This window comes from Oryzias latipes, chromosome 11, assembly GCF_053564925.1.
Source record: "Oryzias latipes strain Hd-rR chromosome 11, Olatipes_Hd-rR_3.1".
Taxonomy (NCBI): Eukaryota; Metazoa; Chordata; class Actinopteri; order Beloniformes; family Adrianichthyidae; genus Oryzias; species Oryzias latipes.
Window position 1 is genome coordinate 8,446,997 of NC_136247.1, and position 22,199 is coordinate 8,469,195.

The 22,199-nt window shown below is 43.3% G+C and overlaps 1 protein-coding gene across 3 annotated transcripts; it reads left to right on the plus strand.

Annotated features, from left to right (window-relative positions):
• Positions 1 to 1,966: 1,966 nt before the first annotated feature.
• On the plus strand, positions 1,967 to 21,794 carry col28a1a (collagen, type XXVIII, alpha 1a). 3 transcript variants are annotated; one of them, XM_011481150.4, is made up of 35 exons: positions 1,967 to 2,106; positions 2,989 to 3,123; positions 3,559 to 4,124; positions 4,204 to 4,224; positions 4,339 to 4,398; positions 5,256 to 5,309; positions 5,384 to 5,428; positions 7,450 to 7,476; positions 7,635 to 7,679; positions 7,751 to 7,795; positions 9,969 to 10,022; positions 10,097 to 10,165; positions 10,243 to 10,311; positions 10,937 to 11,005; positions 11,842 to 11,910; positions 11,998 to 12,066; positions 12,148 to 12,216; positions 12,863 to 12,931; positions 13,004 to 13,075; positions 14,086 to 14,154; positions 14,231 to 14,302; positions 14,624 to 14,692; positions 14,851 to 14,919; positions 15,023 to 15,091; positions 15,162 to 15,230; positions 15,304 to 15,372; positions 15,490 to 15,558; positions 15,676 to 15,744; positions 15,831 to 15,911; positions 16,109 to 16,144; positions 16,215 to 16,251; positions 16,656 to 17,210; positions 17,881 to 18,065; positions 19,161 to 19,383; positions 20,819 to 21,794. In XM_011481150.4, exons 2-35 carry the CDS (start codon positions 3,003 to 3,005, stop codon positions 20,989 to 20,991), a joined length of 3,507 nt encoding a protein of 1,168 aa, XP_011479452.1. In that variant the 5' UTR covers positions 1,967 to 2,106; positions 2,989 to 3,002; the 3' UTR covers positions 20,992 to 21,794. The 3 variants fall into 3 exon arrangements, with proteins under 3 accessions (XP_011479452.1, XP_078811439.1, XP_078811438.1); XM_078955313.1 differs by having other exon boundaries at positions 17,968 to 18,065; XM_078955312.1 differs by lacking the exon at positions 1,967 to 2,106 and adding an exon at positions 2,625 to 2,753.
• The last annotated feature ends 405 nt before the right edge of the window (positions 21,795 to 22,199 follow it).

The following is a 22,199-nucleotide window of genomic DNA, read 5'->3' on the forward strand; positions in this document are numbered from 1 at the left end:
TGACCTTCATCTAGACTGGGGTCTTGATTTCAGTAAAAGAAGACTTGAGACCACTGAGCAACAGTCTAATTATTCTACCTTTGGTCCAGGTAAGACTCAAGTGACATTTTGTGAATCTCCCTAAAGTTCTTAAAGGCTTATTATTTCTAATTTCTCCTAGGGCTTAAGTTATCTCAGTTAGCCGCTAAGCCAAAACTGTTCTGCACTGTCTGGCACTGCGCTGATTTATGGTTCTCCCATTCTTTGTATGTATTCTATCCCACTCTCATTGCCACTGCACACTGGACCATGTTATTCTTGAATGGTTGAGATTGTGGCTCCAACCTTGCAGACCAGACCGACAGGATTGCACCCTGAATCAGAGCTATTGATTGGTCAGAGAGTGATATAAAAAATCAAATGGTGTTTATGACATCTTCCAGCATTGTGTGTGGCAATTCAGCCAGATACTCTGAAATGTAAATATTTTTTCTTTTTACAATCATTTTTTTACAATAAACTTGATTTAAGAACAAATGAATTTCTTCCAGTTGTGCAAACATTTAATTAAACTGAATTAAATGATCAGTCCAGGGTGCCAAGTGGTATCTGAGACATAGCATTTTCATAGTGGGCAGAGAACAGCATTTTTCCCAAACTTTTTTGAATTGAGTGAGTGAGAATGTCTGGGCGGATTCCTTAACTGTACTTCTTATGGTGCTAAATGGGTTCAGCTATCTAAGAGGGTAAAATTGTGTGTTGATGTAATGTTCCCCCACCCCGTTCACGTGTGTCATTGGCTGACCATCCCTTTATAAAGCATCAGGTCACGTTCTTCAACTGGTTATCAACTCTGCTTAGTTCTCTTCAGTCTTTTCTAGTTTTGCCCAATGATTTAATTTTTGACACATTTCTTTCATTGTTTTTTTCCAGGAGCATCCTCTTTAAGACTTAAAAACAAAGAAAGTTTCACATCTTTTTCTCCTGGTGCCTGATTTAATATTTTGATTTTACTGCTTTATTGAAAGATGGGAAAAATGTCCCCCAAGGAAATTTCCCATTGTCTCGATGTTCTCCATTGTTGGATGAGACAAATAACAAAACAGAGACAGGGTTGACGCACACAGATTTGAGTTTTGGACCCCCTTATTACAACAAGATGATCAATGTTGAAAGTGATTGAACTTCATTTCATGACAAACTAAAATAATTATTTTTTTATAAAAGCATTTTAATGTATTGAGATGGACCTGTAGATATAACAAATAAAAAAACAACAAATAATGGGATAATTATTTTGTTAAAGTTAAAGACTGCAGACCATATTAACAATGAACAACTGTAGCTTTGTTTTAAATATTTTTAGTGATGGTAAATTTCCTAATTCTGTACTGTGAAGGATTAAATAAATTCTTTTTACTGCACTTATTTACCATTTCTATTATTTTCCTTTACCTCCCTTTGAATTATATGTATTTAAAATTGAAATAAAACTGGAAGATATTGTTGGATTTTTTTAATGCACAACAATAACAGTGATACCACATAAAATACTAGTCGGTCAAAGTGCAGAAAGATAAACCAGGACAAAAGTTTTTGGAGAAGTGAGTCTGGTTGTCTCCAAATCTCCATGTCCACTATCATAAAGCATAAAAACATCATTTATTGAATATTCTTCCTTTTTTGTTCCTCTGGGCCTCACTGCAGCAGCATGTCTCCGGTAAATCCAGTGTCTTTGCAGATGCAGCAGTGGTCGTAAAACTTCTTTTTTTTCTCCCAACTTGCAGCAAAATAAAAAGATTTCACAATAAAAGCTTGCTATATTGGCTTTCAGAAAAGAAGGCAGAGCCTTTGTCTTCCTGAATATATCAATCCTACATCCTAAACATACTTTAATAAACAAAAGATTAGGACCCGCAAGCGCGATAAAAACCAACTTCCACTCAACGGTGCTTCATCTGGGCTTTTATTGTGAAGTTTTATTTTTCTTTCATCGCTTGCCTCGCTCCTGCCAGCCTCACAGCCACTGTAGACTTCAAGCAAATCCACTAGCGTTGCAGGAGCTGCAGTGCGCGACGGAGCCACCTCACACCGACCCACCTGGAACCCACGGACACTGACGCACAGGTGCGCGTGGACTTACGTTAATTTCTTAAAGACTCTCACGTCATTATTTATATCTTTAGAAAACGTTTTACTCTCTTGAAATGATGCGCTTCAGAATTTTTAAACGCTTCTCTGAACTCTTAATCATTTCTATTTTTTATTGTTTGTTATCAAAAATGATCTCTAATGGAGAAAATTCAGTTAGTACTTTCTTAATTGTAAGTTTTCTCAAGTCAATAGAAAAACACAACGGAAAATTCTTTAAATCATTGAAAATATATATGATATTTTGGATTTTAGAACACCAATTTTATTTAAGTACTTTTAACTTAGCAGTTTTTGCAATATTTAGCAGTTTTCAGTTACTTTTTTTTGTTCTCTCTCTTCCCTATTCATTTGAACAAGTTAATTGTAAGTTTTAGAAGCTATTGCACCCTTTTGCATTTATTTTGTGGCTCAGCATTCTTCAGCATCTTCAGTGATCTGCTTTTGAAAGCGTTCACACATGCTTTTCTGAAAAAAAAGCTGTTGTTTTTATAGTTGATGATGATGGTATGCATGGTGATGAACATCTTGAACATCTGCTGGAGCAGCACTGTGACTTCAGGGTTTGGTTTAAAAGCCGGCTTGCATCCACGGCCTGCAGGTTTTCTATGAAAGGGCGTGAGGTAAGTTGTGCTGGTGGCATCAGAAGCTCTGTATGGGAATTTCTGATGCATGATGGATGAAGCTGCTGCAGAGGTCCTTGCAAGCAGCCACCCCCCCTAGTGTTAGACTGGAAACTTGCATGAAGTTTGTGGTTCAAGAGAACTTCTCTGGAGTTCCCTTTTGTGCAAAGCTTTTTTTAGGTTCATGTTCCTGCAGAGCTTTTCCAAGTTTTTGTGTGTTTTTCTATATATGCAGATTCTACAGCGACCATGCAGTGGCTCATGAAAGTGTGGGTCCTTGCTTTGCTTTTGTGGATTCCGGCTCAGTGCCAGAAGAGAAGGAAGAAAGGGCAGAGAGACGACAACCAGGTCATCATGTACGAGGCTAAATGTGAGTGAGCAGGTTTTCTTCATAAAGCTTCCTTTTTATGCGTCAAGAATAGACAAACTGGGATAAACATTGGTGATTGCTGAAGAAACATGTGAAAAACGAAAACAAAAGCAGTTGGGAGGAGAATGAAGAAAAACAAATTTGTTTAAAAGCATGTGGAAGGATGAATGTTATTCCCTACACAGCATCCAAAGACACACCTGAAAACAAAAACGGAAATTGACTGATAAGAATAAAAGCAATGGGGCATGGAGGTGGAGGTGTTATAAGAAGGGCTTCTTCCGCGGTTGATAATCGATAGATTCAAACTCTTAAATTCTGAGCTCATATTTGTCCTATGATGTGCATGCTTCTATAGAATTCAGTTTGACTCAGTCTTCGCTCACAAATACAGCTTGATAAGTTCTGGTTTTATTACGTGTGTGCTTATCTCAGCTCTCATCTGCCCGCTGGAGATCATGTTCCTGGTGGACAGCTCGGAGAAGGCAGCGTTGACGCTGTTTGAACAGCAGAAGCAGTTTGTCCTAGGCTTCAGCGCCAGGCTGGTGCGCATCGACTCACCCGGCTGGCGAGTGCGCCTCCGCCTGGCTGTGCTGCAGTACAGCAGCACCGTGTCCGTTGAGCACAACTTCAGGGACTGGCAGGACCTGGATGTTTTCCAGAGTCGGGTCTCCTCCATGGCTCTCATCGGCCACGGGACCTACTCTGCCTATGCCATCACCAACGCCACCAAGGTGTTCAAGCAGGAGACCTCGTCCAGCAGCCTGAGGGTGGTGCTGCTGATGACGGATGGAGAGGACCACCCACGCAGCCCGAGCTCTGTAATGGCCGCCGCCACCGCCAAGCAGAATGGGATTAGGATGTTTACTATCCGGCTATCTGGAGCGCCGGAACAGGGCGCCATGGGCATGAAGCTGAGGTCCATGGCTAGCATCCCTGCTCAACAGCACATGTTCAGCCTCAGCGACAGCCAGCTGGAGGACAGACTTTTCCAAGAGCTGGTGAGGGTCTGATAACTTAGCCATGTGAGATGAAGATTGCTCCTCCTCAACCTGAGTGTCTCTCCTTTTCCTCTTTCAGAGTGCATTTGTAAAGACCAAGGTGAGGAACCTAGCATGACCAATACAAATGAACATTACCCATGATTCAGCTGTGTTTGTTATCTTAGGGTAAGTCTTTGTTTTGACTTCTGTTCCCGTCATCTGTGTGTTTCAGTGTCAGCAGCCCCAGTCTTGTGGATGTGAGAAAGGAGAACAAGGACGCCCTGGAAATCAGGTAAGCATGTTTTTCTGCAGACGCTGGAATGCTGTTTTATAGGATCACTATACTCTGTCCTTCAGAGCACAAACGTCTTCTGCAGGCCTGCAAAGAGACTGTCAAAGATCCTTGATTGTTGCGAAGAACTTTTTCCATTTAGCATTGTGGCTACTTTAAGCTATTTGAGTTTAAAATCTCATTGTCTTTGAAAACTGAGAGGTTAAGCCCTTCTGCCGCCATTTCCACTGCCTGACACCCACTTCATTGGTCCAAACAGCTTCACACAGCTCTGTTTTTATAGACAGCCAGACATTATTTCAGACTCTGCCCTGGGGCCCGCGGACTCTACAATCAGGCGTACCTTTCTAGTGTCCAAGTAGGAAAACGAGGAATGCAGGAGCTGTTCCCACAATGCAAGTGTAGCAGGTGGAGAGAGGGATGTTTGAACAGCAGAAAGGCTGTTGGAAAGAATCAAAGACCAATGGCGGAGGATTAGAGCAAAGCAAACATACTGCCTGTGATGATCTGACGACCTGATCCAGTGAGGTCCAGGTTTGTGTTGGACCCAGGTTACAGACAGGTCACTCTTGTCTTGATGAGATGCCAGAGATCAAAACCAGTTCCGACGCTGTCAAGCTGCTGTCTTTGACCAGAGAATATGATGAGCCTTTCCTCTGCAGATGAAGGAACACGTCAGGTAGGACTGGGGGCTTGTCCGGAACAGAAGTCCTGGGAAGGATAAACTAGCAGAGACTGACTGAATAACATCAGAAATTTCATCAGATCGACTCTGTGATGAAATGAGGAACACTCCTTTCTTTTGTGTACTCTCAGTCACCTCCATTTTTATTTTATTTTTTTATTTTTTTACCTAGGGGGAACCTGGGGAGCCAGGCTCAGAGGGAGCTCCAGGTCCAAAAGGATCTAATGTAAGTTTCCCTGAGTTTGATGATCCTTGTTCTGGGTCAGAGATGTTTTAATGAGTTTTTGCGTGTCCCTTTAGGGGGAGCCTGGGGTTCATGGGCGCCCTGGGATGACAGGACTGGAGGTAATCTTCAGGGGCCTCATTTATAACCGTTGCGTACGCACAAAAGAAGGCGTACGCCACTCTCTACGCAATAGTTGAGATTTATAAAAAGCAAACTTGACGGGAAAATGTGCGGTCCTTCACGCAAGCTCTGACCCAGGCGTACGCACAAAAACGGGTGAAATGAGAAACGGCGACACCGTCGGCAGATGGAAGAAACACGTGAAAGTGAAAATGACAATACTGCCTCTCATAAATAACATGAAGACTTCACAAAGCAAGTCTGACAATTAACAGCCTACACAAACACCCGTTTGATCGATCAGCAGTGAAACAAACAAAAAAGATCAAACGAAAATTACAACAGAAATTCAAATGAACACTTATTTGCAAAAAGAAAAGTGAAATATGTTCTGCAATATTGGCATGTTGTGCAATTCATCCTCATAAATAATATATTTAACAGAACGAAATAATGTACAAAACTGATATTCTCGTTAATGTGTCCGTCTGGCGGAGCAGATATAGGTGCAGACAGACAGACAGATGGATAGATAGAGAGAGACGCATTAATTCTCCACTGGGGAAAGTTGTTTTCATAGTAAAATATTTCTTCATAAGCTACAGAATTACGGTTTTCATGCAAATGCCTTTAGTTTGTTTTATTTTTGATAAAACCATGTATGGCGTATGTCTCGACCATTCAGAAAGCAACAAGAAATTACATTTGCGCTGAACAATTTCCCATTTCCACGTGGATTATTACCGACATCTGCAGCTTGTCAGATGTAATTAAATGGGGGGAAATAAAATGCCCCATCACAATGCGTAATGACGCACAATGGCTGATCTTGCGCTCTTAGAAGATGTGGCAAATGGAACAATTCGGAGTGAACGCATCTTTAGACAGCAAGGAGACTTGTTCGCAAACGAGGACGAGTGGCTTATGAGCCGGTTCCGACTTCCTCTGCGGGCTTTTGGGGGTGTGTCACCCGGTGCATCTGGCGCGTCGTGTCCCCCTGCGCCTCAGTCACCACTCCACTTAAAAGGGATTCCCCAATTATTGCCGCCAGTCTCTCATCAGGAGGGGTCAGCTCCGGTGTCCCCCCCCCCCCCCCCCCCTCCCGTGGCAGACACGGGTGTGTGTGTGGGGGGGGGGGGGGGGGGCGGCAGCGCTAGACGTTTTTTTGCCTTGACTTTGATGTCCGACCTTTTCTTTTTTATTTCGGCCACGGTCCGAGGCTGTGAGGCTACAGCATTTACAGCGTCTGCCGCCGTTTGCCACTCACGTGCCTTTTTGGCATTAGTAATGCCCACACTGTGCCCTCCAAACAACACTTTTCTCCTCTTTCCCACCTCGCCAACGATAACTTCTGCTTCACATTGAGAGAAGTTACGTTTTTTTGATTTTCTCTCGGTGTTTGGCATGGTTTCGCAATCAATGAATATTCATTTGTGGGCGTTTCACGGACTATTTATGGGCAACTATAGGCGTGTCATGAGGCCGCTAAAGCTGCGCAGCATTTAGAATTGGTTGTGATTTATTAAGAGAAAGATGCGTAGGATGTGCGTGCGCACGGTTTTATAAATCCGAATATTTCTGTGCGTACGCACATCCTATGTTTCATCCGTACGCCACTTCTGACGCAAATCCTACGCAAAGTTTCATAAATGAGGCCCCAGATCTTTTTCTTGGACGTTCTTTCTGTGAACTGTTTCAACTCAAAGTGGAGAACTTTTAGATTCTTGGCAAAATTTTCATTCAGGTTTTGAGATAAAGTTGTTCGTGTTCCTGAAAAGTTATGACATCATGTCATGAAGTTTATGATCAAATAAATCTTCGTGTTTATGAGCACTCGTTGTAAATATGACCTTTAAACCCCAGCGCTCAGAGGAAGTCAAACTTGTCTTTGAGGTTTTAGTGAGTGATGCTCGGGTGTTTGAAAATGCTCGTAAACACGACTGCTCAGAGCTGATGATGCTGAAGCTCTGAGCACGTCAGGCTGTGACTGTGCACTTACACGAAATGTGTCTTTTTTCAGGGTCGACCTGGAGGAAAAGGGGAAAAGGTAGGTGCATGATTTCATTTTCTAACAGAAATTCCTGTCCCTGAAATATGACAATGAATACCCTGGGAAGCTGTGTACTAAAGTTTCATCCGTGCACTGACGTGTGCTCCTGGTTTTAGATATATGTCTGACTTAGTCCTCCTACCTGTGTCCTATAGGGGACAAAAGGGGAGTGCGGCGCTGCTGGAACCAAAGGAGAGAAGGTATGCTGCCTGACCTGGAGGAAAGTTTTCCTGGTGATGCACATCAAGGACTACTGTTTGGTCTTTTGAAGGGGGACCCTGGACCTCCAGGCCCCAGCGGACCCAAAGGAGAACAGGTGAGCTTTGCAGCACCCCCAAAAAAAACGTAAAATACACAAAAAAACGTTAGACATATACAGGAAAAATTCAAAGCTTTAAAGTTTCACTCCGATAATCTTTCGATCTATTTTCAAAATGTTTCCAGTGGTTTTTGATTATGATGATGCTGTTTTTTGACAAAACAAAAAACACGAGTTGTTTTCTAGGACATATTTTCTACAGAGCGGCAGTAGTTCATTAGACATTCTTATCTGACTTCTGGAAGAGACCGTTGGTGCCGAGCAACCCTGCTCCCCCTTCTCCTTGTGGCTATGTCATAAATAAATAAATCTTCATCTGCGCTTGATTCACAAGAATTTGAATAAAGAAAAACATATAAATGTAGTTTTGAGATTAATTTTCCTTACATATGTCCTCCATAATTGGAAAGAATGTCACAAGAACAAGTTAAATACATAACAGTCATTGAAGCGTGTCTATAAACATCGAAGGAATGTGCCAAAAGCATACGTCAAAACATGTAAATAACACTACAAGTACAGAAATATGTGACAAATGAACAACATTCATGCAATCAATATGCAACAAGTGCAACATACACAAAGAATAAAGAACACATGACAAACATTCATTAAACATGCAACAAACAACACATCACAACTATGTAACATGGGGTTTACATAAAACATTAAAGTAGTACGCTTGAAGTTTATTTTATTAAGTATTATTGAGTATAAGTATAGCAAGTGTACTGCAGACCGTGTACTGCATGCATAGTGTAGGAAGTATACAAACTAAATAATTCTTCCGACTAAATTGTAACATTTTTAGTTTACAATATAGATAGTATATAAAGCTTTGAGTTTACTGCCTTAATTTTACTATAGACCTAAATATGCTTGTAGTACATTTGTAATAGACTACTTTTACTAAAGGACAGCATTACTAAACTTCCACAAACAAGAAAAAAATAAATGAAGACCCAACAAAAACACAATAAAGACATGATAGACACAGTTCTGTGAGGGAAGAGTTCCCGCCCCCCTAGGTCACTCTCAGGTAGATGCTGCTGCAGAGGGTGGTTCAGTGGGGAGTCACCTGGTCAAATGTTTCTGCAGCACAAAGTAACTCTGATAAACACATTGACCATGCTGTCACATGGACAAACTTCCGTGAGCGTGCACGGATCTGCTGCACTGGGGCTGACGGACAAAGGTGTGCCAGAGTAACACCTTCACGTTCAACTTCACAGACCTCTTTGTGCACGACAATCTCTGCTGCACATGTTTTCACATTGTTTTCACATCATTTTCAATCAGAAATGTTTGACTGAAAGAATTCACCATTCACCCTGTGTCACAGTAGCAATCCACCACATGCCCTTACACGGGCAGCTATTAAGGGCATGAGGTGCGGTTAAAGGTGCAGTCAAAAAACTGTCTTTGAAAACTGCATGTTACTTCCATTGTGACTGCAGATCTCTGAGGTGCGCCCTCTGCAAGCATCACACATGGGCCTCATCCGTGAGAGTGAGCGGGTGTGTGTGTGTGGTCAAAGGGACGGACCCCTCCCTCCTTTACTAAAACCTCCATCTTCTGCCATGCACTGCTGGAATGTGAGCTGTGGATTAGAACTGATCCGCCTATGAAGTGGAGAATCCTGTGTTTGCTCGAGCTTTTTCAGCACCAGGCTCCCTCCGGATTAGAAGGCGGGAACATTTTTTCCGTTTGCGCTCTCTAGTTAAATGCTCTCCGTCTCCCCTGTATTACAGATTCTAGTGTCATATCTGCCCCATCTGCCTCCAGTTCCCATGAAACCTTCGAGTCTTTCACTTTTTATGCCACTTAATTTTCTGATTCTGGTTGGTTCTTCAGTCATCTGCAGCAGTAAATCAGCATGCTGGTGTAGATTTCTTCCTTATGTGCACATTTTATAGTCTTGAACAGAATTTGAGAAGTTTCGACATGTTCAGATCTCACAGCCATCATGATGCTCAAGGAGACAACCCTACAGTTACTCTTTGGAGGAGGCTGGTGCTGGTGGTTTAACATACACAAAAAATCTTTTGATTACATATTTTTGATTCAGACGTCTCCTCTATGAAGGAAAGTGTTTTCTACATGAGCTTCAGCAGTCAAAATGCTGCAGCTGATTGTCAAATATCAAATATCTACTCTGCTTCTCTTTCAGGGAGGAAGAGGGGTGCCAGGAGACCCTGGTCCAGAGGGAGCTTTAGGCCCTAAAGTATGAAGGTTTGACCAACCAAGCATGTTGATTGACCAGATGATCTCATAAGATTCACTTTTTACATATTAAAGGGTGAGCGTGGACCAAGAGGTTCCTCAGGACCTCCTGGAGAGAACGGTCTGGGCTTCCCCGGTCCAAAGGTAAGTTGCCTTGTGTTTTTGCTGATCAATCAATGTAATCTGCAGTCGGTGTTATTTTTATTTAATTTTTTTTTCAGGGCAACAAAGGGAACCAGGGCAGGCCAGGACCACATGGAGCCCCAGGTGGAGGAGAGCCCGGCTTACAAGTGAGTGAGGGAGGGGTTGCAGGTAAAGTTCAGAGTCAAATCAGAGATTATTTATAAAAGACTTGAAAACTTTGAATGCTTAAAGTCAAGTCTGAAGCTCAAACATTTCAAAACTGGTTGTCAAGTTAAAATCTGAAGACATGATTTTGTCAAGGTTGAAATGGGACACAAATGCAGGACAGCGAAAGAGCTTCAAAAGCAAACAAGGTTTAATCGCAATTAAACTCGAAATGTCTGAAGCGAACTTACAGAACGACCCAGTGACTAGTAACAAACTTACAAGGGTTTAAATACACAAATGGGAATGACAAACAGGTGAGCAGACAGGTGCCGGTGATGACCGGTGAAGTTACCTAGTGAGACAATGGGGCGCTGAACAGAAGTAACAAAATAAAAGCCCAAAACCAGAAGTGAGTAAACGCCCACCAAAACCGCCCTGGCCCCGGCTCCTGACAGATTTTGTATTTCTGTACTTTTAAAACCTCTGCTGCTAAACCTGCAGGGTTTTGGAGTAGAATTTACAATATGGTGGTGGGTGACTGTGCTGAGAGGAGCAGAAATTATGATTTTTCAATTACGTGTGCAAAGCAGGGGTCCTTCAATGTCATTTTTATGTCGTGTTTAGGGACCTCCAGGACCTTCTGGGATTCAAGGCTCTCCAGGTCTGCCTGGTGAAGGTCTGGCAGGACCAAAGGTGAGTTCAGAGTCACTGATGGAGAAGCAAGGAGGCAGAAACACTGAGGGGAATCAGAACAAGACAGATATTAGATATTCCCAATCTTCAGATTAGAAATTGCATCATGTAAAGTGAAGAATCTTATAAACACTAAGTTCTGCAAAAGAAAAGGGAGTTTACTTAAACTTTTTCTATTTTAAGAGCTAAAATATTTTACATATAAAAAGTTTCCAGATAACTCTGAGCATTGAGGCACGAACACCACAAGGGGGCGCCAAAGGACTTTGGAAATTCTCACTTGGTGAAGGCTGAAATGTTTTAAAATTCAGACTAAATGTTGTAAAGGTTCTCATTTATCCAGCTGAGGTTGTCTTGTAGTTTAGCAACTAAATGGTTTCTAAAAGCATGAAAGCTCCTTGTCTGAGTTTGTTGCCGTGGTAACTTAGTCTGTGAAACTAGCCTGGTCAGTCACAGGCTTACCTGAAGAAACTCTGATCTTAATTCACTTTCTGTTTGCAGGATCTGTAGCATTAACTCTTTCACATAATTCATATGGAAGCCATGATCAGAGGGAATACATTTAGATGTGTCATGTATATGATGTCTGACTCTGATTTCCTTTTTATTAGATATGATGTCGATGCAGAAGAACAGATGCAGATTAATTCCAGAAAAACAAATTCCCGAAACCCCTGGTCAATTTCTTTTTTCTTTTTTTTTTCCTTTTTTTTTGTAATTCTCGCCAATTGAATCTTTACTTGAACAAGATTCTTTTCTTTAATTTTGAGGGACATCCTTGTAAACACATTTGGTAGTCACTGGTTTGTGTCAAAGAGTTTTCCTGCCTGTTTTAGGGGGAGCGAGGCTATGAAGGCCCCAAAGGCAGTCGGGGAGCTCCGGGACTCGGCATCAAAGGTGATAAGGTACATAACCTGGTCTCAGAGCGTCAAACGTGACCAAAATAGCTGTTTGGAAGTTGACCTGACGTCTCTCATATACCTGACACACAGGGAAACGCAGGAGTCCCTGGTCTGCCAGGAATGCTGGGCTTCCCAGGCCCCGGCCTCCAAGGAGAAAAGGTAAACGGAATATCACGATCCCGCTTTTGCCGCTTTTTTTGTTTATTTGTGTGTGAACGGCCTTTTAAATTCTACTTTAAGGGGGAACGAGGACCTATTGGACCCTCTGGTCCCAGAGGCCCTTCAGGACTGGGCACAGCTGGAAGCAAGGTCAGTATCAGAGACAACACAGAGCAGATCTGTCTGCAAGAGAAACCAATCAAGCTGAATTAAATAACTCAGACCTGAACAAGTACAGACAGGTGGTCTGCACCACACGTTTTCAAGTCTGTCTGTTTACGTGCTCACAAACATCATCTCTGTCACACACCAATGGGGAGCTGCAACACTGATTAGTCCAAGCCCCCTGGTGCAGCTGACCATTCAATTGCTATATGGACGTACATCAGAGGAACAGTTTGTGTCAGATGTCTTGGAGATAAATCAAGAGAAGCAGATTGAGATCGTCAGGGCACTTTGAGAGGAAGAACTGTATGTTGGTAGAAGGTCTGTGTGGTTGTTGCTACCAGGAAGGAGGCCAAAGAGGAGGTTCATGGATGTTGTCGAAGAGGACATGAGGTTGGTTAGTGTGAGTGAGGAGGATGCAGATGAAGATGGAGTCAGATGATTCAATGTGAAGACCCCTAAAGGGAGCAGCCAAATAACAAAGGGGATTGAAGAAAACATTAAAAATGAAACATGAAAGCTGTTTTCTCTGACGCATCTTCTTTTTGGACAAATGGTCATGTTTCTTCTGATCAGAAACTCCCATTCAGTCTGTATCATCGGACTTACATCTCTTCCTTTTTCCCCCCAGGGTGATCAGGGTTTCCCCGGAGAGCCTGGCGCTCCAGGAGAGAGGGGTATGGGTGAACCAGGATCAAAGGTAAGAGCAAAGAGCCGTTCAGCAAGGCAGATGGGAACCGGGCTCTCGGCTGACATGCAAGTTCTGTTCCAGGGTGAGCCTGGACCTGAAGGAGCTGCTGGGATACCTGGCATTCCTGGAGAAGATGGAGCTGTGGGGGCCAAGGTGAGTCTGACCTGACAGAATCGTGCCGCAGAATCAAAATCAATACGCACTGAGGAAATATTCTTATAATTAAACCTTCCCAGCTTCATAGTATTAAATCAACATGGTAAAGGTGCTAAACGTTTTCTTATCCAATCTGGATTTTGTAATTAGATCCATTCTGGTTTGACATAATCTGATCCAATCTGGTTTAATGTAATCTAATCCAATCCAATCTCGTTTGATGTGCTCTAATATAACTTGGTTTAATGTGATCTGATCCTGTTTGATTCAAGATTGGATTGGATCCAATCTGTTTGATTTGATGTAATCTGATACAATCTGGTTTTTTTTTTTTGGCTCATCCAATCTGGCTTGATGTGATCTGATCCAACCTAATTTAAAGGGATCTGATCCAGTCCGCTTTAATATAATCTGATCTAACCTGGTTAAATGTAATCTGATAAAATTTGATTTAATGTAATTGGATCAAATCTGATTTGACATAATCTGACACAATCTAATTTTTATGTCACTTTATCTGATCTGATCTGACTTGTTGATTTAATATAGTCCAATCTTGTCTTACAATATAGGAAAACTCATTGAAGATCTCATTTGTTTCAATCTTTTTTCATAATACTATTTAGGATCTGAAGAAATCTGAAAGATAGGAAAGATGTGATAAGATAGAGGAAAGTCTTTGATCTGTTTTGACATAATGCAAAATAAGAAGCTTTGATTTTATTGGATCTATTTGTATCAGATTTGTCTGTTTTTGAACATGGTCTGATTTAAAATGATCACACCTCTCTTCATCTTACTTCACCCCATCCCATTTAAATAATGTTATCTGTTTGACCTGACCTGATTCAAACCCACCTGACCTAATCTGATTGAACAAATTTTAATCTGAACCCACAGGTTATGAGTTCTGCTGAGGCCTCAGTTTCAAAACATCAAAACAGTCCCGTGTTTCAGTGCTGTGGTCTTTTTAAGTCTGCTGATGCCATGATGTGTGTCTGACACAGGGAGAGATGGGCTCACCGGGACAGCGAGGCTTGGAGGGAGAGCCAGGCACAGGCATATCTGGAGAAAAGGTAAACCTCAGTTTTTACGAATGGAAAAGATCAAGAGGTTTAAACAGCAGAGAATTGTCATGTTGTGTTTCTGTAGGGCGACAGGGGGGAACGGGGACCGAGGGGTCTCCCAGGGTCTCCAGGCCCAATTGGACCTCCTGGTGCAAAGGTTTGTGAACAGAAATTAACAATAAATTCTTGTCAGACACACAAAACAAGAGCCATTACTTTTAAACGTTTTTTTTTAAGTGATGATCCTACACAAAGAGTTTTGATGCAGAAATATAAGCAGAGATCCTGTGTGTTTTCCACCTGCTGGTGTCAGGTGTTTCCTCTATATGTTCTGCAGGCAGCTTCAGTCTGGAACCTCCAGATTTAAACAAAAACATCATCATTGTGTGAGAAAGTGTGTGTCTTCTGCTCTTCATCGATCATGCAGGTGTTGCAGCTTGTATTCACACAGACGTGTTCCTCATTTTGTGTGTGACAGGGAGAACCGGGCAGCACAGGAATCAGCGGCCTACCTGGACCTGCTGGGCGGGGCTTCCCAGGAGCAAAGGTGAACACATTTTGAGCTTTTTGTTTAGGTTCTGCAGAAACTACACAGAGGAGAACTGCTGATTTACACGCCACGCTGCGCTTGTTTTTTTTTTTTTTTATTCCAATGAACATTTGGTTTTTATTGACTTAAGCTTGAAATGTTTTAACGAAACACAGGGAGACCCCGGCTCTGTGGGATCCCCAGGACCGGTTGGAGCACCTGGTATGGGAATCCTGGGGCCCAAGGTAACGCATGCTACACATTCAGAATGGCTAACTGTTGTAGTGCGTGAACTGAGACAGAACCTGCAACTCCTTACTCTGTTCTGGTCCCACCTCCTCTCTCCAGGGAAATAAAGGCAGTGCTGGATCAGTGGGGCCGCCAGGGCACAAGGGAGAGGGCTCACCGGGGCCACAGGTGGGAGAAAGACTCGTTGAAGATGGATCTGGTTTCAGTATTGGGTCTGATTGTGTCCGGTTCTCTTTAGGGTCAGCCTGGTCCACCTGGACTTCAGGGAGAAACCGGACCTGAGGGGAGAGGATTGCCCGGACCGAAAGTGAGCTCTTGAATCATTTTGAAACAACACTGAGGTTTCCGGTTCCTGTTTAAACCCACTATCTGTGTGTCAGGGGGACAGAGGCTCACCGGGTGTCCTGGGACTGTTGGGTCCTCCTGGAATTGGAATTTATGGACCAAAGGTGAACATTGTCATTTGGGGTGATGATCTTTTGTCTCTTTTGTCTTCAGTATTTTCTCAACTCTTTGTAAAATCCTCATTCCTCCCGATTAGTGTCATGATGTGTGTGGGTTTTCAGGGCTTTCCAGGACAGCCTGGCCCTTCAGGACCACATGGGCTGCCAGGGAAGGGACTGCCTGGACCAAAGGTAGCTCAGACATTTTTTTTATTCCTTAAGATGTGAAGGTTTTCTTACTTGTAACAGACATCAGTCATGCTGGTGTTGGAGGCTGTATACCTCACTGTCCCTCCGTCTTTGTTTCAGGGAGAGCCGGGGTTTCAGGGGCCAATGGGTCTTCGGGGCCTTCCAGGTGATGGTCTTCCTGGGGAGAAGGTACAAGACTTAGCTTATGAATGGGAATCTTAATGCACGCATGATTAGACATTTGATCACATGAGGAGGATTTCACATCTGTGCAGGGAGATCAGGGGAAGCCCGGAGACAGAGGGAAGAAGGGAGAGCAGGGGGACGCAGGAGCACCTGGCTCACCGGGACCCTCGGTAACAGCTTTTTCTGTTTGTTACCAAAAAGGTTGCAGCAGTTTTATCCATCAAGACATCAAACTGGTTTCCAGACAGGAGTTCAGGCCTGAACTCAGTCACTTTGTCTTCAGTGAGCTTGTGTTGTTCCCATCATGCTTTACTGCCAGTGGGGTGAGGGCAGGTCAACAGTTTAAAGTCAAATTTCCATCTCACAGGGAACGCTTGGAGAGAAGGGAGGGCCAGGACTCACGGTGAGAACCTACTTGACACAAATGACCCCTGAAGACAGAACATCTCTTACCTTCTTCTTTTCCTGTGCAGAAAGAAGAAGTCATCAGAATCATCCATGAAATCTGTGGTAAATCACACAATCACGACTACAGAACTTAACCGGAAAGCTGCAGAAGCCTTTGTTTAAAGAACAAAGTGGTTCCTCAAGAACCATGAGATATACTGAGAACAACATGCATGGAGACCAGGAATGATTTCAGGTTGTCAGGATCTTGAGGGCTTTGTTGACATCAAACAACAGGACCCTCATGTTGTTCTTGTGAAGTTTTGTTCAATAGAATTTTTCACCAACTAAATTTTCACACTTTTAAGCGTACAGACAATGATATTGCTGCAGGAGGGAAGACTTCCGACCATGACAGCCTGTAAAAGGCAGTGTGTTAGCATCTTCTGTAGCATGGTCATAGCTACTGTAACCTGCTGTAGACGAAAAGTCTCACTCATATTGGACTGTGTGTGTCTGCTGCTCAGGCTGTGGTGTGAAGTGCAGGGGGAGCCCTCTGGAGCTAGTGTTCGTGATTGACAGCTCTGAGAGCGTTGGACCAGAGAACCTTGAGATGGTCAAGGACTTTGTGAACGCCCTCATTGACCAGATGACAGTGAGCTGGGAGGCCAGCCGGGTGGGCGTTGTGCTCTACAGCCACGAGGGCGTGGTAGTGGTCAACCTGCAGCAGCAGCTCAGCCAGCAAGCCATCAGGGACGCCGTCAGAGGAATGCCATATCTGGGCGAAGGCACGTTCACGGGCACAGCCATCCGTCAGGCCACCCAGCTGTTCCAGGCTTCCCGTCTTGGCGTGAGGAAGATGGCCCTGGTGTTTACGGACGGACAGACCGATCCGAAAGACAGCATGCCTCTGAACGAAGCGGTGGCGGCGGCCCATGCAGACGGGATTAAGACAATAGCTGTTGGAGTGAGGAGCAAAAGAAAACCTCTGTTTGAGGAATTCCTGGCTGAGATAAAGACAATAGCTTCTGATCCAGATGAAGACCACATCTACCTCGTGGAAGACTTCAGATCGCTGCACAGTAAGCCTAAAAATAATTCGTTGAACTTTCACTAATCGTGAAGTGATGTTAACTCAAGTGGTTACAACCTTATTTGGTTTCTGTGAAGTCTGACGTTCAGGAGAAAAGGCCACGTCAGCTCTGCAGAGTCACCACAGAGTGTCAGGAACAAAGCCACACTTCAGCCTCTGTCTTTGCAGTCATTCTTAGCCTTGCAGATGGTTCATGGGGGTGGCAGCCTGGATGTGGCGTGCACTTGTTTAAAGCATAGTCCTCAGGCCAGACTCAACGTTGAATAGTTGACATGACGTTCGGCTCTTAAGAGTGGGATGTTTTCAGTTTTCTCAGCTTTCACAGACGCAATGACCTCCATGACGCAAAAACCATCTGCTCTGGCCGTTTATCAAGAAAAGACGCACAGAACTTTGTAAAGGAGGTCTAAAACTACGTCATTGCATACGTTCTCCAAAATGAATCCGATTTTACAAGGATCACATTTCTTCAGTCAGTTTGCAATTGCTGTATCTCATTACTCCCAGCCATCTAGCTGCACACCCTGTTCCTCTGTGCACAAATAAAAACACATTGTCGCAGAATCAAGCTGTTCTATCAGTGTTTTTCTCTGCAGAGCTCCTGGCCTCAAACTGCTAGCGTGTGTAGTCATGTGACCGCTTATTATGTCCCCCAACAGCTCTGGAGAGTTACATCCTGAAGCATATTTGTGATGAAGGTTACCTCATCAGGACAACCTCTCCTCCAAACGATGTTTTCCCACCAGAGCAAACCCGTCCGGGTTCCTCATCTCAGACAGACCCTGAGGAGGAGGTAGGAGAGGAAGCAGAGGAGGAAGTGGAGGAAGAGGAGGAAGACTGGCAGGTATGACTGCTCTGCACTTCACTTAAAGGCCCACTCCAATAAAAAAACAAGTTTTTGGTGTTTTTAGCACCATTTTTTCATGATTAAGGACATCTATAAAATAATTTAGGATTAAAGCTGATTTCTGAGATTTTCTTTATTCAAATTGGGATGGATCGGGAGCAGACAATAACCCATCGTTTGAAAAAGCTCTCAGTTGTGATGTAGAAGCTGAAATTGGTGAACCAACGTCTCCCTGGCCCTTTCCATTCTGATACATCCACCACCAGACAAATAGATCCATTAACCTCTTCCTTTTCCACGTCCGAGCTGGCATCTGGCTCAAAACTGTATGGCTGGATATTGCCTGGCGTTTTTGTTTCACCGCTAATGTTAAGTTGGGGTTGTCAGGTGCTGGAAGCTTACTGGAGAATCGCGCCATCAGTTCTCCCCACAACTCAGAGGAATTTCTGATGAAATTTTTCTGAAAAAGACGTCTCAGGCTTTTCTGATTTTGGCTAAAATATTTGACATAATCAAAATTAAAACACTGGGAATGCTTTTACAACAGATAAAAATATAGTCTGAGTTGAACTTTAAGGGTGCGAGAAAAGACGGCTGGATCGATGAGCCAAGTTCTTCCTCCTACACCAGAACATACATCACTTCATGTTGTTCTTTGCAAGAGGAAACATCTATTGTCTTGATCAGAAAGAACTTTACTATTGTTCCTTTATGCTTAAAAAACCCGAACAAATGTCTTCTGTTCTCATGGTGCGGGAATTAGTCTCATTGTTAGAGACTTTTTCTTTTCTTTTTTTGGTAAAACTTGTCAGGTTTTGTATTTTCCATCTGAATGTGACCCTCTGAACCTAAGAATTCCCAAATTTGCAAAGTTTCAGGCTTGATGAAAAAGGTAATCCAATAGTCAATATCTCCACCATCACATGATTAATCATAACTTAATTTTTTACCAAATTTCCTTCCCCATTGACCCACTTCTTTAAGCAGATCTCTTTACCCATACGATTTCATGAACTCACACTGTAACTCTGATGTGAACTTGATGAGTTTTACTTGGAGAACTGGTGTCTGCAGCTCTGCTCTTCTGTTCAGCTGCAGACCCCCACAGTCCCACCTGTGGAGATGAACACCGAATCCATGGAGGATCTCTGGAATGACCTGCTGAATGCCACGTTCACCCCACCAGATGATGAGGAGCAGGAGGGTTTAGAGCTGACCTCCACTTTGAGCCCACAGACCACACCTGAAGAGCTGCAGGAGAGCACTCCCATCAGGCCCCACTCTCCTGAAGCGCTGACCAAGTCACCTGTGTCAGGTAAGATGGCAGAAAGTCAACATGGCTAACCATCGTGTGTTTCACAGACCTCATATTGACACCTCAGGACATAACGGGGACCCTGCAGTGTTTCCTTTCTGTGCTTTTGGCAGTCAGCAGTACATCAGACATGGGCTGAAGTTCTCACAGCTGCTTTGAAGAAGCTCACTTAAGTTTTCTGTGTGATTCCTGTTCAGAGAAGATAGCCCACTGACCCAAAAGATGTGAGAATGTGAAATGCAGAGGGAGCTTGTCTTATTTCAGGAGCTATCCCATACCTTAACATCACCATGGCAACAGTCCAGAGGTTCAGCAGCTCCCTGAATGGGTTTGTCATGTCAACTTTATTCCTGCACTGTTTCCACTTTATTTGTGAGAACATGGACCAAATTTTCACTATTGCAGCTGCAAAGTGCACAATTGTTTGACATACAGCCTTTTGGTTGACAGGCAGACAGTCAGTCAGAGCAGTGAGACATCACAAACCTCTGAGCATTAATAAAAATGGAGCTAAGTGTTTTACTTTTGAGAATGCAGAAAGTTGCTGTGACTTACTGTGAGTTTGTGGGCTTTTTAGTGACCTCCAGTTGGAATGTTAATGTGTTTTTGTTTCCTCTGGACAGCTTGGTTGTCTCTTTGGTTCATCCGTTTTGCATCCTCCTCCTCCTCATTGTGTAGGCAGGTTTTAGTGAAGTGTTTTTAAGGCTCTATTTTCAGTTCTAAGGAAGTTTACGGGATGTCATCTGGACTTGGTTTTTAAAGTTAGAAGACGTTTCGCCTCTTATCCAAGAGGCTTTGTCAATTCTGAATTAGCTGGTCTAAGAGCTGGTATAGTATCCTCTCTTTCCGCTGACAAAGGACTATTAACGACCTGAAACCATGCAGGCTAAGTGGACAATACCTCCAGTTTCAGGTCTGACTCCTCCCCCATGAACGCACATATATACCAGCTCTTAGACCAGCTAATTCAGAATTGACAAAGCCTCTTGGATAAGAGGCGAAACGTCTTCTAACTTTAAAAAACCAAGTCCAGATGACATCCCCTAAACCTACTACAATGGAACCAACCGGGATGAATGAGAGTCTTCATAGACAGTTTTAAGGAAGGTTAAAAGAATCCAGTGCCAGGACATGCACCAGTTCTGCTGGTTCTCAGGGTTTTAGTGCCACCGACTGCAATTCATCTGGAATAAAACCAGGGTCTCAAAGCGACAAACGTTTGATTTTTTTTTCTATGAAAAGTTTGTACTTAGTGACATAACTCAAACTTTTTTTTAATACCAGTTTCAGCAGTGATGAGTGATGTGACACAGCTTGAAGTGAGCTTCAACAGTACTGCAGATGAACTAACATTACTCTGAAAGCAGAGGATGGATAGAGCACGGATGAAGCTGATGTTTCCGTCAGGCCTCTCACCCATCCTTCCTCTCCCCAGGTGGGGGCTGTTCTCAGCCTTTGGATCCAGGTCCCTGTCGGCTCTATCGAGTCAGGTGGTACTTTGACCCCCAGGCCAACTCCTGCGCTCAGTTCTGGTATGGAGGTTGCCATGGCAACCAGAACAACTTTGAGACCGAAGAAATCTGCAGGAAGGCGTGTGTCTTCACGTAACACACTGTGGAGGGGTCAAAAAGTGAGCTACGCTCACAGGCTCCATCGGCAGCTCTTATGGACAGAAAGGACTTAGAAGCTGGGGAGGGGGGCATCTCTGTGCCTTAAAGCTGTTTCACTGCAGCTTCACTCTGACTTCCTGCTTCCGAGCTGCCATGACTACATGTAGGAAGGACCCAAACCAGTCTTGTGTGGGGCCCTTCGGTGTGCTCTGCCTTCTTTACTTCCTTCCTTCCTTCTCTGCATCCCTCACCACATTCACCCTCACAGCCCAACCCTACTCTCTACTCTGAACATGAAGCTGATGGGACATCTGGATGCAGGAGAATATGGTGGACTCTGCAGGTGCAAACAGCTTAATTCCAACACAGAGGAAACATCTCTGACCAGTCTGGACTAATCACACTGCTTATACTTCACCTATTAGTTCTGTTTCCTGAAAATATTTTTGTCTCACTACAGCAGCTTAAGCTGCTCAGGCACAACTAGTTCCGGCTGTTTGGGTCTTTGTTCCAGTTTAAACCCTTGACGTCTATTGATACAAATATGCATCAAACCTCTTTGGATCCAAAATGGCTTTAATTTAGCATCTACGTGAAAGCAAAACATAGGTTAATAAGTTTTTTTCAAGGCTGGAAACAAATTCATGCATCAAGGAGTTGAACCCTAGGTTTTGTGTGCAGGAAACCCCAAAATAAGCAAAAGTTTCCATAAATATAACATCCCTCATGTAAAGCTCGAAAAGAACTTTATATAATTGAAGCTTTGATTTAACTGTATTTTGAATAAATACTTTATTTTCATGTTTGTGTGTATTTTCCATATTGTAGCTTTAATTTGTAAAGTTTTTCCGACAGTTCCAGATTTGGGACAAACGTTCTGGCATGGGGTGGTTTCCATTTCACAGCCTCTGGTCATTGAACAGGTACTCCTAAAAAGAATCTGCACAGAAAAAACAGATTTTTAAGAAGTTATTATATATATTTATATCATTATATATTTTATAAAGTCAATTTTTTCAGGTTTATGAAAGGATGCCCCCCTACCCCTGCCCACATTTATTATCCCTTTTGCATCCCCTCTGGTTTTTGACACTGATGCTGACTAAAAGCGGATAGTGAAGAAGTGGTTCGATGGACGTTTTATCTTAAGATTTATAAAATGATTTATACAACCGATGTAGAGGGCCCCATGTTATTATTTGCCTG